The 13,516-nt window shown below is 49.0% G+C and overlaps 2 protein-coding genes across 3 annotated transcripts in view; one reads left to right on the top strand and one right to left on the bottom strand.

Moving 5' to 3' along the window:
* KDELR3 (KDEL endoplasmic reticulum protein retention receptor 3) lies at positions 1-10,361 on the top strand. The gene is made up of 5 exons (XM_081309780.1): positions 1-284; positions 3,351-3,451; positions 7,125-7,283; positions 8,127-8,379; positions 9,061-10,361. The coding sequence occupies exons 1-5, from the start codon at positions 194-196 to the stop codon at positions 9,099-9,101; spliced, it is 645 nt and encodes a 214-aa protein (XP_081165906.1). The 5' UTR covers positions 1-193; the 3' UTR covers positions 9,102-10,361.
* Positions 9,911-13,516, bottom strand: part of DDX17 (DEAD-box helicase 17) — a 19,311-nt gene continuing 15,705 nt past the window's right edge. For both annotated transcript variants that reach the window (XM_081309740.1, XM_081309739.1), the window contains exon 13: positions 9,911-13,047. In XM_081309740.1, coding sequence (XP_081165866.1) covers positions 12,542-13,047 — 506 coding nt within the window. In that variant the 3' untranslated portion in view covers positions 9,911-12,541. The remainder of the gene's footprint in view (positions 13,048-13,516) is intronic.

The following is a 13,516-nucleotide window of genomic DNA, read 5'->3' on the forward strand; positions in this document are numbered from 1 at the left end:
CTGGCCACGTCACCGACTGGCCAAGGGTGCGTGGCGGAGGCGCGCGGCGGGCCGGGCGCGCGCGGAGCCGGGCAGGAGGCGCGGGCAGGGGCCGGGGGCACCGCGAGGCCGGCCGGGGACGTGGCAGTCGCCCGCGCGCCAGAAAGTTTCCTGAAGTTTGCTGCGCGCGGGCGCGGCCCCGGCGGGCGGCACCATGAACGTGTTCCGAATCCTCGGCGACCTGAGCCACCTCCTGGCCATGATCTTGCTCCTGGGGAAGATCTGGAGGTCCAAGTGCTGCGCGGGTGAGGGGCGACCGGGTGGGAAGGGGGACCCTCGCTGGCCAGCCCCTGCCTTGGGGGGGGCGCTCCACAAAGGTTGCTCTGGGTGGGGACGTTGGCATGGGGTGGGGTCCTTGAAACAAAAAGAGCTCAGCTTCCCAGCGCCCCCATGAAAAGTAAGGACCAAGAGCCCGGGGTGTGGGGGGAGGGTGGCCTTGAGCCTCCTCACCACCCCCCAACTGGCATTGTCCCTGCTAGTTGGAAGAGGATGGGAAAGAGGAGGTGACACCTATTCTCCTGGCGGTGGTCCCCCATTGTTCCCTCCACCCTCACCAGGGAAGAGAGGGGACACACTGAGGGAGTGGTCCCCAATCTCAGGGTCTTCTCTCCCCGTCCTCCTCCTCTCTCCCTCCCAGCCCCCTCCAGGCAGGCCCTGTGCCTTGCCCTGTCTTGGGTGATCCTGTGGCTGTGATGTGGCAGAGGGGCACCAGCCTGGCCCAGTAGGCAGGGAGCCGCCTGAGCAGAGGTCCAGGGAGGGGCGGAGGTCACCTGTTGGCCCAGCATTCTGGCTGTCCTGCAGGGGACTGGAAGTTTCCAGGCTGGACTGGTGGTCACCAAACGGGCCCAGTGCCATCAGGGGCTCCTGCAGCCATCTTTGACCTGCTGCCCAGGAGGTGCTGCCTCCACTTGGCAATGGGGTGAAGGGGTACCAGGGTGAGCGGGGGAGGCAGAAAGCTGTGCTTCATGGAGGGAGCTGCTCTGGGCTGGCCCTGGAGGGGGGTAGGCCCAGGAAGCTGGTGGTGTTGAGTGTACGAGGGGCACCAACACACCGCGGTCACGGAGGGCAGGGCATGTCCCAGAAAGGGTCCAGGAGGGAAATGAGTCAGGAGTGTGAGGCCCAGATGCGAAAGGCCTTTTCTCTCAGGCCGAGGACCTGGGCTTGGGAGCAATGGAAGGGGCTCAGGAGGGGACCTGACAAGTGTCTCCTGAATTCAGGAGAGAGCGGGACAGAGGCTGCCACCTGGAGTAGGTGCAGGTGTGAGGTGGTTTCGGGGCAGTGCCCTGGACCTGGTGGCCTTCCGCAGCCTCTGGGAGGATTGCCTTCCAGTCTCCTCCACCACCGTGCTGTGGCTCATTTGCCCACAGCCAGCCCCACTGTGACCCTTACCCTCAAAGTGCTCAAGTGCCAGGCCACAGGAGGACACTAACTGGACGCAGGTGAGAGGCCCAGGCTTGGTCCAGGTGGTACACTGACCCCACACCCTGCAGAATGTGAGAGGCTTTAAAAGGGGTGTTTCTCCTTGGTCATTAAAAATGTCCCCCCACCCTGAAAATGTCCAGCACCAGAGGAACAGTTAGCTGAGGCACAGTCCAGGGGTTCAATGGAACCAGACCGGAGGCAGTGGGTGTGGCTTCTCAAGGCCACACTCCCCAGACAGTTTGTTCCATTCAGAATCAAATCCAGACATGTCACCCGGGTTGGAGGGAGGGAGGGAGAGGGAGACCAGGGGAGAGAACACCCCAGTACCTCAGAGCTGGGATAAGGCTTTGGGACTTTATTTTAAGAGCATTTCAAAGCCACATAAGAGCTTTAAGCAGAATTTTATTTTTAAAATGCTCTTGGGATGCTGGGTGAAGAATGGAATTGGGGTGCAATGGAGGATTTGGAGAGACCAGTCTGGGAGTCATTAGGGATGGTGGCTGGGCCATCTGAGTGGCACTGGAATGGCGTTGGGCCTGGTGGCTGGATGTGAGGGACAAAGGGGAGGGAGGCTTGCGGGAAGCTCTAGGTTTTTGGCTTGGGCAGGAGGGTGGGGGGCGTTTATGAAGAAGGAGCAGGAGGAGGTTGAGAAAAGGTGACCGTGGTGAGTCTGGGGGCTCATGGTCAGAGTAGGAAGACGAGTGTACAGGTCAGAACGCGGAGGGGAGCTTGGTGCTGGAGAGTCCTTGGCACGTGGGGTGTTGGGTCAAGGAATGGCTGCGATGGCAGAGGCCAGGGAGGAGGCAGCGTGAGGCCGAGGTGGTGAGGACAGGCTCAGCCAGAGGGGCAGGAAGCCAGCAGGTTGTCCTGGAGCCAGGACAGTGAGGCTCAGAGAGAGGACAGAGTAGGCATGTGAGCAGGAGCAGTCTGGGGAGGTGATGGGCTGCAGCTCCCCTGCTGATGGCCTGACTGGGAAAGAGAAAAGTAAGGCCCAGCCAGGGACCCGCCCCATGACGTGTCAACAGTGGTCACAAGAGTCCCCAAGCAGCATGGACTCCTGGGCCAGATCCCTGAGCCGTGGGAAGACTATGGACAGGGGAGCTGGCTGGAGTGGGACAGAGCGGGCCCAGATGACACAGCACGGCTGCCAGGCCCGATATTCACATTAGCACGCGTGTGTGAGTGTCACGAGGTGTGTGTGCACACACAGTGATCCTCGGGGTGCACTCTGAGGTCTCTCTCTTTGCATTTTTCTATATTGTCAGATTTTTTCCCCTCCCTATGAGGCTGGGGATGGAACCCAGGGCCTCACCCATGCTAAGCAAGTGCTCTACCACTGAACCACGTCCCCACCCCTGATTTTTGTTTTATAAAGAGTAAAAATAGGCATAATTTTTATAACTAGGAAAAGGGCTTTTTTAATCTTTGCATTTTGGAAAATGAAATTGGCTGCTCCTTGGCCCGCGCCTTCCTCCGCCTGCTCCAGTCTCCCTGGTGAATCAGCATCTTAGAGTCAGTAAGCTGTTGCCCCCCGGACTGAGCTCTGGGGGGACTGTCGCTGGAGCTCTGGGGGTGGAGCAGAGAGGAATCTCGACACCCCCCACCCCGCCCGACTCACACCACCCCCAGAGCAAGCATCAAGGCGGGCACACGCAGGGGGACTGGGAACTCAGTGTTCGCGGCTTTATTTGGAGATGGGAGACTGATTTCAGCTTAGTGAGAGGAACAAGGACTCCAGTGAGCCGATGGGCTCAGCTAAGTGACCTGGCTCTTGGGGAGCAACAGGCAGGGTTTTCATGAGGCAGGCAGGGACACCCCTGGCTCTGGGCGCCATGTGTGGGTGGCCTGGGAATGTGCGTTCTCACTGTCTCCTGGCCCCTCTGGTGCAGGCATCTCTGGGAAGAGCCAGATCCTTTTCGCTCTCGTCTTCACCACGAGGTACCTGGACCTCTTCACCAACTTCATCTCCATCTACAACACTGTCATGAAGGTGAGGGGTTGGGAGGATGAGGGGGATGGCGTTAGAGCTCAGTGGCCGTGCAGCCTGGCTTGGTGAGGTCTCAGGCTCTCCACACTCACCTCCTTGCGTGCAGAATGAAGATCATACTTGTCCTTAGCTGAGAGGGTTTGCTTGTGGAAGTTAAGTTGGGTAATAAAAGTAAATGCGAGGGCTGGGGCTGTAGCTCAGTGGCAAAGCACTTGCTTCGCATGTGGAGGCTCTGGGTTCGATCATCAGCACCACATAAAAATAAATAAATAAAATAAAGGCATGCTAGCCATCTACAAGTATAAAAATACAGTAAATGTGAAATGCCTGCCACACATCAAACGTTTGATGAAGATCAGCCATTTATGCATAATGGTTAAAAAATAAGCAAACTGTCTGGTGCAGTGGCACACGCCTGCAATCCAGCAGCTCAGGAGGCTGAAATGAGAGGATCCTGAGTTCAAAACCAGCCTCAGCAAAAAGCCAGGTGCTGAGCAACTCAGAGAGATCCTGTCTCTAAATAAGATACAAAAAAGGGCTGGGGATGTGGCTTAGTGGCTGAGTGCCTGAGTTCAATCCCTGGTACCAAAAAAAAAAAAAAAAGAAAGAAAGAAAAGAAAGAGAAAAAAGAAAGAAAGAAAGAAAGAAAGAAGAAAGAAAGAAAGAAAGAAAAGAAAAGACCAATTCAACGGATCACCCGGAGCTTTCAGAGAACTTGTTTGCCTGTCTGTGCCCTGTACTTTTCATCCTCTGCTGTGCGAGGCTCCTGTTCTCATGGAACCGACATTTCATGGGGGAGGCATCATAAATAAGAAAGTCTTTAATCAGGGACAGGGCTATGCAAACAATTAGTCATATTTTAATGGACATTTCCTTCAATTAAGTTATTATTATTATTATTATTACTACCAGGGATTGAACTCAGGGGCACTCAACCACAGAGCCACATCCCCAGCCTTATATTGTACTTTATTTAGAGATAGGGTCTCACTGAACTGCTTAGCGCCTCACCATTGCTGAGGCTGGCTTTGAACCGGCAACCCTCCTGCCTCAGCCTCCTAAACTGCTGGGATTACAGGCGTGCACCACTGCCTGACAAGAAACGGTTTCAAAAATGGTTCCCTGATAGAGGACGAGTAGGGAGCCAGTCTGGGGAGTGTGGTCAGGAAAAGCCTCTCTGAAGAGGCGACGCTCAAGTGGAGATCTGAACGACAAGGAACCAGCCCTGTGACAATCAGAGGAGAAACATTCTGGGCAAAAGACATGGCTGGTGCAAAGATGTCTGGAGACAGGAACAAGCTCAGTGCCTGCGGAGAAGACAGAGGGCTGCTATGGCAGAGCGCAATGGGCGAGGGCCACCCAGTGTGGTGGAGATGCCTGCAGAGCACTGGGGAGGGCAGGGTGCAGGCTGGCAGTGTGATGTAATGTCCTGGGGAGAAGCTGTGGCTCTGAAGTGTGCCCCTGTTTTCAGAAGAAACTGGCTTTTCAGTTCCACCCTGATGCCCCAGGCCCTGGCCATAGGTGTCCCTCCTTCTATTGGGGGAGGACTGTCCTGCTTCTGCTGAACCGTCCTGGCTCTTTAAGTAGCGCAGTTTAGTGGAAGGAGCACAGGTGCAGTCGGCAATGTGGGCTGGGACTGCTGGGGTGCTGGTGACAGATTTCAGGGTGATCTTCACAAGGCCTTATTTTTTCATTCTCATAACATGAAATCTGGGGGCAGGCAACCCAGGGCTGGGATTGGCAGCCCCACGGACGCCCAGGCTCCTTTCAACTTTCTGCTCTGCCATTTTTTGTGTGACTGGGGCTTATAGGTGTGTGACCTGTGCAGTGGATCAGCAGGGCCCCCACTTGGTTTAATGTTGCCATCTTGAAATTCTGTTTTTTTAAAGCAAGAGGCTCTGCATTTTAGTCTGACAGTGGGTCTGGCAACGTAGTTAGTCCTGAATGATGCCTAGGTTGGTACCCAGGTTGCCATGGGGCCACAGAATGAATGTTAGAGCTCCTACCATCGTTATATCGTATTCTGGGCAGGAAGAAGGAAGTGGGAAATAGAATAATAGAGTGCTGCCAGCTGGGTAAGAGCTTTCCCCAAACTCCACCCTGTGCCATTGAGTGTCCTTATCTGCCAAGGAGCCAGGAAGTGTAGTTTTTAATTGGTGCATTATCTGATAGAAGTCCTATGGGGGGGAGGTCCTACCTATGTCACAGGACTGTTCTGAAAATTACGAGGTAATATACAGAAGCTAGAAGGTATTTAACCCAAAGGGATACCTCCTAGGCGTCTGGGTACAAGGCTTGACAGGATGGAGGGTGCTGCTCCTTGAGTATTGAACTCATTCATTGTGAACCTGAGTCTGGGGTCTTCAAATCACCTAATTAAATTCACCTGAATATCAGATGCCACTTGTCTAGTCCATTTCTCTGCTCAAGGATCTGCTGTGGACATTATTGGCTGAGACTTCAGAACCAGCCCTTAGCATGGCTGGATGAGACCTAGGAATCCTGAACTGGCCAGTCTCCACATCTGTGAGACAGGGGACCATGGCTGCATCTGCTCTTTCCAGCATTTGTCTCTTCCAGGCATTGAGTTAGGAGCTGGGGATTCACAGGTGGACCCTGCCTTCCGTGAACCCTCTTGCATGGGAGAAGGACTTGTACATACGCATTTACAGAACACAGGAGCCCGGGCTGCAGGGAACATTTGCACATGGAACAGTAGTGACAGCAAGTGTCCTTCATTCTAGTGAAGAGGAAATTATGTCACTTGAGTCTTGAAGGACAGGTAAAAGTTCTCTAGGCCACTGTGCCAGCAGCATCTCCGTCAGCTGGAAACTTAGAAAAGCAAATTCTCAGACCTAGGGGCTGGGGCTGTGGCTCAGTGGTAGAGCACTTGCCTGGTGTGTGCAAGGCCCTGGGTTCAATTCTCAGCACCACATAAAAATAAATAAAAATAAAGGTATCGTGTACAGCTAGAAGAAACAAAAATTCTCAGACCTAACGAGCAAAGGAAGAATTTGGGGGGCTGGGGCAGAGCAGCCCATCTATGGGATTTTTTTTTTCAATATTGGGACAAGCCCCCTGGGGTACTCTCCTATTGAGCCACATCCTCAACCCGGTTTACTTTTTGCCCAGGCTAGCCTTGAACTTGTGATCCTCGCACCTCAGCCTCTTTGAGTGGCTGGGATTGCAGGTGTGCACCCATCTGGGTAATTCTGATTCACGCTTGAGTGTCTGCATGTGGCCCAGGAGGTTAGAGGACATATCTGAATGAAGTTACCTGCCAGGCGGCAGCTAGGGTAATTAGACTGCTTTTCTAAAGGAACACTGGCCAAATAATTCCAGGGAGGTCAGCCTGAGGGAGAATGTTTGCAAGCCGTTGATGCGGATCCAGGAAGCTGGAGGATTTTTTAGGAGCCCTAGAATGCCACTGCCTCATCCCCTAAGAAATACTGGTCCTGTTTTCTTGCCCAGTACTCCACAGATGGAGGGGACAACAGGGGACGCACATTTCAGTCTCAGTTAGAAGTGTGGAGTTACTTTACACAAGGGCTGTTCATTCCGGATTGCAAGAGCACATTTCACCTGCTGGCCAGAAGGCAGGCACTGAGCCCTGGGTTTGGCAGGCTTCAGGCTGGGGAGTGGCTTCCTAGGCTCTCACGGCTCTTTCCCTTTTTAGGTGGTTTTCCTCCTCTGTGCTTATGTCACAGTGTACATGATCTATGGGAAATTTCGGAAAACATTTGACATCGAGAATGACACATTCCGCCTGGAGTTTCTTCTGGTCCCCGTCATTGGCCTTTCCTTCCTGGAGAACTACAGTTTTACACCCCTGGAGGTGAGGGAGGCTCTGAGCCCACATCCTCCAAACGTGCCCCTAGCATCCATCCCTCAGGCCCACAGAGGCATCTGGGCTTGCCTTCTGTGACCCTTGCTCAAGGACTGTTCAGTTCCAAATTTGGAAAATGGCAACAAGCTTGTCACAGTCCTCCACAGGAAGAGAGGCACACCTGTGGCAGCAAGAGGCTCATGAGCTAGTGGCGCCAGCCCACTTCTGGTTGTTGAGACCTTGAGTCCAACATAGGATTAGCAGATCCCTAGACCAAGCTTAGGCCAAAGTTTTAAGCCTGTGTGCCTGGCCTGATGGCTACGAGAATCTGGACAAGCCTGAGATCTTGATGCTGGTATTTATGGATCACTTTGAGAAACTCTGGCTTCAATTATGACAAGTTTAGCAAAATTGCAACCTTTAAAAATTATGTTCCTTAGAAATACTCATTCTAAGCATTATGTATTGTATAGTTTTAATATTAAAAATCAAAATTATATTTACATAGGAAAAAAAAAGGTGACAAAATACTGAAGTGTGGGGCTGGGGATGTGTAGCCCAGTGGTGAAGTGCTTGCCTAACACATGCAAGGTCCTGGGTTCCATCACCAGAACCAGAAATAGAAAAAACTCAAAGCCCACTTGTGCAGTTTGCTGGGGGTAGAACCCAGCATACTAGACAAGGGCTCCACCTGAGCCAGAGGCACGACTCCTTTAGTTCTTTATTGAGAATGTGAATTTAAACCATTTTGCTGAACATATTCCCTCCAGTAAACATGTATTTACATCTCTTAAAGCCACAGGCCCTTTCCTAGCCTGGCTGAGCTCCTTTGTGCTTGTCTCTTCGGCTCAGATCCTCTGGACCTTCTCCATCTACCTGGAGTCAGTGGCCATCCTGCCCCAGCTCTTCATGATCAGCAAGACTGGGGAGGCCGAGACCATCACCACTCACTACTTGTTCTTCTTGGGACTCTACCGGGCCCTCTACCTGGCCAACTGGATCAGGCGGTACCAGACTGAGAACTTCTATGACCAGATTGCGGTGGTGTCAGGAGTGGTGCAAACCATCTTCTACTGTGATTTCTTCTACCTGTATGTGACCAAAGGTAGGTGCTGGGAGGAAAGCATGTCCAGCAGGCTCTGGCCGTTACTCATTCATCCCATAGTACCCAAGGAACAGGGGAGAGCCCGGGCTCCCCTCTGCAGTGTTCCCTCTAATAGGGAAGGCAAGGATTTTCAGTATGCTGCACCAAGTGAAAACAGACCGAGAGCCATGACCTTTGACTTAGTTGGGAAAATACAGGTGAAATACTCCAGAACATCAGCCAGGTTTGTGCAATGTTAAGTATGCAGGTTAACAGGATCCAATCCACAAAACTGGAGATGTCAGGTCACTGGGCTGCCAAGGTAAGGGGTCTGCACTTATCAAGAGCAGTGACTGGAGGAGCCATTTAAAAAAAAACAATCCTCTAGCTGCTGTCGGTCAAAAGAAGCCAGAGCAGCAGAACTAGCTAGTTGGGGAACTGCTGCATTATCCAGGTTTAAGAGGTAGAATACAACATTGAGGCCAAATGTTAAGTTTACAACCTAAGAGGGATGGAGTGTCAGTAACCAAGACGGAGGTCAGCAAGTCCACGGTTCATCTGTGGCTTAACACTGAAAACCCTTTCCCCTATGGCCTTAACATCTCAACACCTGGAGCTGGATGTGGAGACAGGATTATGTGGTTACAAAGCAGTCCTTTGATCCATGCAATACATTCTAACTTCATTTCCATTTTCTTCCAGTACTCAAAGGAAAGAAGTTAAGTCTTCCAATGCCAATCTGAGGGCCCTCAGAGATGACCTACACCTTAATAAGGACATGGAGCAAGCCATTTTGTTTTCCTTGGTGACCTACCCATGACTTGGGATCAAATATTAAAATTAAAGCCAGAAAAATGCTTAGAATGGATTTCAGCAAAACACTGGTCATTCTATCTAGGCCTCATCAGCAGGATCTTCCTTCAATACCCACGGAAGAGGTAACAAGAAACTGGGGCCAAATACAAACCTAAAGCCCTGGCTATACCTGGAAAGAGAAACTAAGGTGCCTGATCCATAGATAGATTAATAGTAGCACAACTCCTGCCTGGAAAGGGCAATGTGGAACAATGTCCATGGGAGACCACCCTACCTAGTGGGCTATATTACGGGCATGTTCCTGTAGTAAACTTCACTGTAAGAGACCAAACTGGTCAGGGTAAGATTATAGCCAGCTATTTCACTTTAATATGGACTTCAAGCCATAAGCAAACCAAATTCACCAGCTTTGGAAGGAGTGAAGTCATTCTGTGAGTCCCCTTTTACTTGGCTTAAATTTTACTTAAGGTTCACGGGAGCCCTGAACTTAGAACCTTAACCCTAAGGAATGGCCCAAGTGGGGCACCATTAGCAAAGATCACCCTTTTCCTGATGAGCTAGATACCCAAGCATTTACAAGAAGTACCCTTCATCTTGTTTTGTGATTCAAGTTCTTGCTCTAAAAATAATCAGTTTTAGGTGTTTAAGGAGATTAGCCACCCAACTTAATGTCTTAGAGCAAAAGCTCTATACTGGGTTACTCAGAGAAAATTTTAAGGAATAAAAAGTTCACACCTTATTGTCAACAGTTTTTATTTATACCTACAAAAGAAAACAAGATGGTATCAAAAGGACAATTTACAAACTAAGAATAGTAACATAGCTCTTAGCATCCTGTGCCTGAACATCACACATCTACAAATCTTTCAAGTCTTAATGCAACAGGAATGTGTTCAGAGACCAGCAAGGACATGTGTATAGAGAGCACTGATCCCAAGCAAAAGCCACCAACCTTTTAGATGAAATAAGTCCGCACAATGAATTGTTAGGGAGGGACTGGGGAGAAGCGGCCTGTGGTTTAATACTGAAAACCCTTTCCCTAAATGAATTTCAACTGTGAATGCAGTAACCGGCATCAGATGAGGATTTGTCTGCTCATGTTCTGAAGCAAGAGCCGAACCTGAATTACGACACAGAGGCAGAAATTCATCAAAGAGCTACATTAAAAAAAAAAAAAAAAAAAAAAACCTACTAAATTTCAGCTGTGCTCAGGCCACAAGAACTCTTGCAATTTGAAATTCGCTATTTTTTCATTTTGAGATTATGATGTCCCTGATGGAAAAGGGAAGCAAGCAGTCCAGATATTGCTCGTGTACCCACAGACCTTTCCCTGAAATGGATGCTTTTAGGAGCTGCAATAGAGTAGGGCATTCCCTGTAGTGAAATCTCTCCTATGTTAAAAAAAAATCAGAATTTGGTTGTAAAAAGAAATGTCCACAAGAGATTGATCAGTGCTTAGATACCTTCTCTTTGGGGAGGGATGGGGTGAGGTGTGGGGGGGACACGACACTCACTTTGGTTTGAAAGCACAGAACACTTTTGCCGTATTTCTTCTGTGCCTACCATCCTCGGCCTCTATTTTTAAAGATGGGGGAACAAAAAGAGCAGGAAAGGAGGAAGTGGAAAGTAAAAAAGGATGCCAAAGTTTTTACATGCACACATTTCAGCTTATGCTGAGAACCTACCTGGTATGCTGCACACTGAATCAATACTTTCAGAACCCCTCAGAAACCATCCCTTCTCTCCCCCTGAAGGATTAACAAAATAAAAAAAATCCTCAAGAATTTCAATTTTTAGATCTTACAAACCAACAAGCATGTTCAGGCCATAGCTTAAGAATGCAGGGGAGCCTTTCCTTTAACTGCACTGTGATACTGGTAACAGCATAAAAATGAACAATTCCACCACAATGGATCTAGAAGAGTTCTGGAGCAGGCAGGCTACTTGCCTGCCTGCCTGCCTGCCCGCCCGCCCTATGATTATGGTGAACACAAAAGCAGAATATTTTTTCCAGGCCCATCTGCTGTTTCAAGCCTTAATAATAAGACAATATCACTATGAAGGGGACCAAGCCACCTACCTTCACATGGAGAAAAATTAAAAAAGGAAAATTAAAAAGGACTTGGGCTTGAGTCCTCCAGAACATTTCCTAAGAGCTACCTACCTGTGAAAAGCTGAGTGCAAAGGGATATTGAGGACAGCATACCTTCAGAAGCTGTTAGAAAGCACGCAGGACAGGGCATGAAGAGCTTAGGGGGGGCTTAAGAGTGTTTGCTCACAATAGCTTGGCCAAAGCGGCAGAGTGACTGGCAAAGAGAGCTGCTTTTATCCTAGTTCTACAAATACTGAATTGAAAAGGAAAATCTGCCCATTTTGAATACAATGTTTAATCATTAAAGGTTCCTTACACACTGCAGGTGAATGCAGAGGCTCGACTACTTAAAATTAAATTCCCAGTGAGCACTGACATTCATTTGCTCACAGTAACTGTCCGGCCAGGAAATTAATTTCACAGATGGTCCCTGGTTAAGTGCGGAAGAAAAAATAGGCAAGTTCCCACCCCAATGTCAAGATGCTGCAGTTTAACCAATGCCATTAACCCTTGTGGTTTTTAATTAAAAGATAGAATTAAACTGACACTCAGCAATTTCTAACCTGACACTACACTGGTTATTTCCAGTAACTGGGAGAGGGGAAGGCAGACAGTAAGAGAAAACCAATTAAAAATATTTAACTGTCAAATGCACTCAAGCCATCAGCAGAAATGATAATGGCAAAGCATGGTCTTAAAAAAAAAACAAAAAACAAAAAAACTAACTCATCAGGCTGGAGGAACCCTGATCCAACTTGAGAAATGCTTAAAAAATAATAATAAAATAATAAAAAAATCATGAAAAATGTGCAGGGAAATTCCTCTTGGTTTTCTAACCCAGTGATGAGAGTAATTCACAGCACAGATGCCACCTTCTTCTGCAGGACAATCCAGTCCTCCCCCCTGCCTCCCAACAAACTCAGGACAACAACAAAAAAATGGGCTCCCATAAAAGGACCTCCTAATACCTTACTTTTTAAGATGAAAAATAGCTCAAATATCCTCAACATGCAAGAAGTTGGGGGAAGAAATTTTTCTCTTCCAGTCATTATGTATATTTTTACAAAATCTGTTATTATAGACTGGATTGGGGGGAGCGGGGCAGAAGAAACCTGGCAGTGAATTCTAACTAATCTGCATGAAAAGACAATCACAATGGTTGGGAGGGGAAAAAAAAAACAATAAAAAAAATAAAGAAAAAGGAAAGGGGGGAAGTAAAGACAGTGTTCCTTTATATGTAATTAAGTCTGCAGGAGTCACCACCACTGAGTGGCTTCATTTACGTGAAGGAGGAGGAGGGGGGGGAGGAGGAGGATATTGGTAGGCCGTCTGCCCCATGTAACCTATCATATTGGTGGCTCCTGGAGGTTGTGCAAACTGTTGTGACATCAGTGGCTGTGGCTGCTGCCCAGAACGGCCTATCCCACTAAACTGTTGGCTAGAGCTCTGTGAACTTCTCCCGGTTGAGGTGGTGCTACTAGCACCATATGTGCCAGCACCATATTCCTGGGCTGTATAGCCGCTGGTGCCATAAGCAGCTGCCCCGTAGGTGCCTTGACCATAGGTGTATTGGCCTGCTTGTGCTCCAAAGGCAGAATTTGGACTTCCATAGCCACTGCCATTAGCATAACCGGCTCTATCGGTTTCACCACGATCCCGGTAGCTTGCAGAGTCTCTTCGGCCACCATCTTTGACTCCTCGTAGCCTCCGGTCACACTCATCCTGATACATCAGATTGGGATTGTTGGCTGAAGAAGTGGTCCGGTATCGAGAACGACCTCCTGATGGAAAGATACAATGTATTTTTTAATGCCAAGCCTATGATCCAAACAACAACAACAAAAAAAAAAACAAATATAAAAATGAAGGGGTATAGGCTGGGGTTGTGGCTCTGTGGTAGAGTGCCTGCCTAGCATGTGTGAAGCTCTGGGTTTGGTCTTCAGCACCACATATAAATAAACAAATAAATGTCTATCAATAACTCAAAAAAAAAAAAGTCCTTGACCTTCAGCTAGGTCAGCCCCCAAGTAGGCACTTTACTGTTTTAGGCTCTTTTTTTGAGCATGACCAAGACTACAATCTTAACACAACAAACCTGGAGTTAGGAAGTCTAACTCCTAGCATATTCTGCAATGATGGAGAGACAACCGTGTCTCAATTTCTGTAAAATCACTGACTTCATATAGAAACTGAAAACTAAGATGCTAAGCATGTAAGGTATTAAAAAATAGTTTAGCTTAATGATGAACA

This window comes from Spermophilus citellus, assembly GCF_964194105.1.
Source record: "Spermophilus citellus genome assembly, chromosome: 10".
NCBI lineage: Eukaryota > Metazoa > Chordata > Mammalia > Rodentia > Sciuridae > Spermophilus > Spermophilus citellus.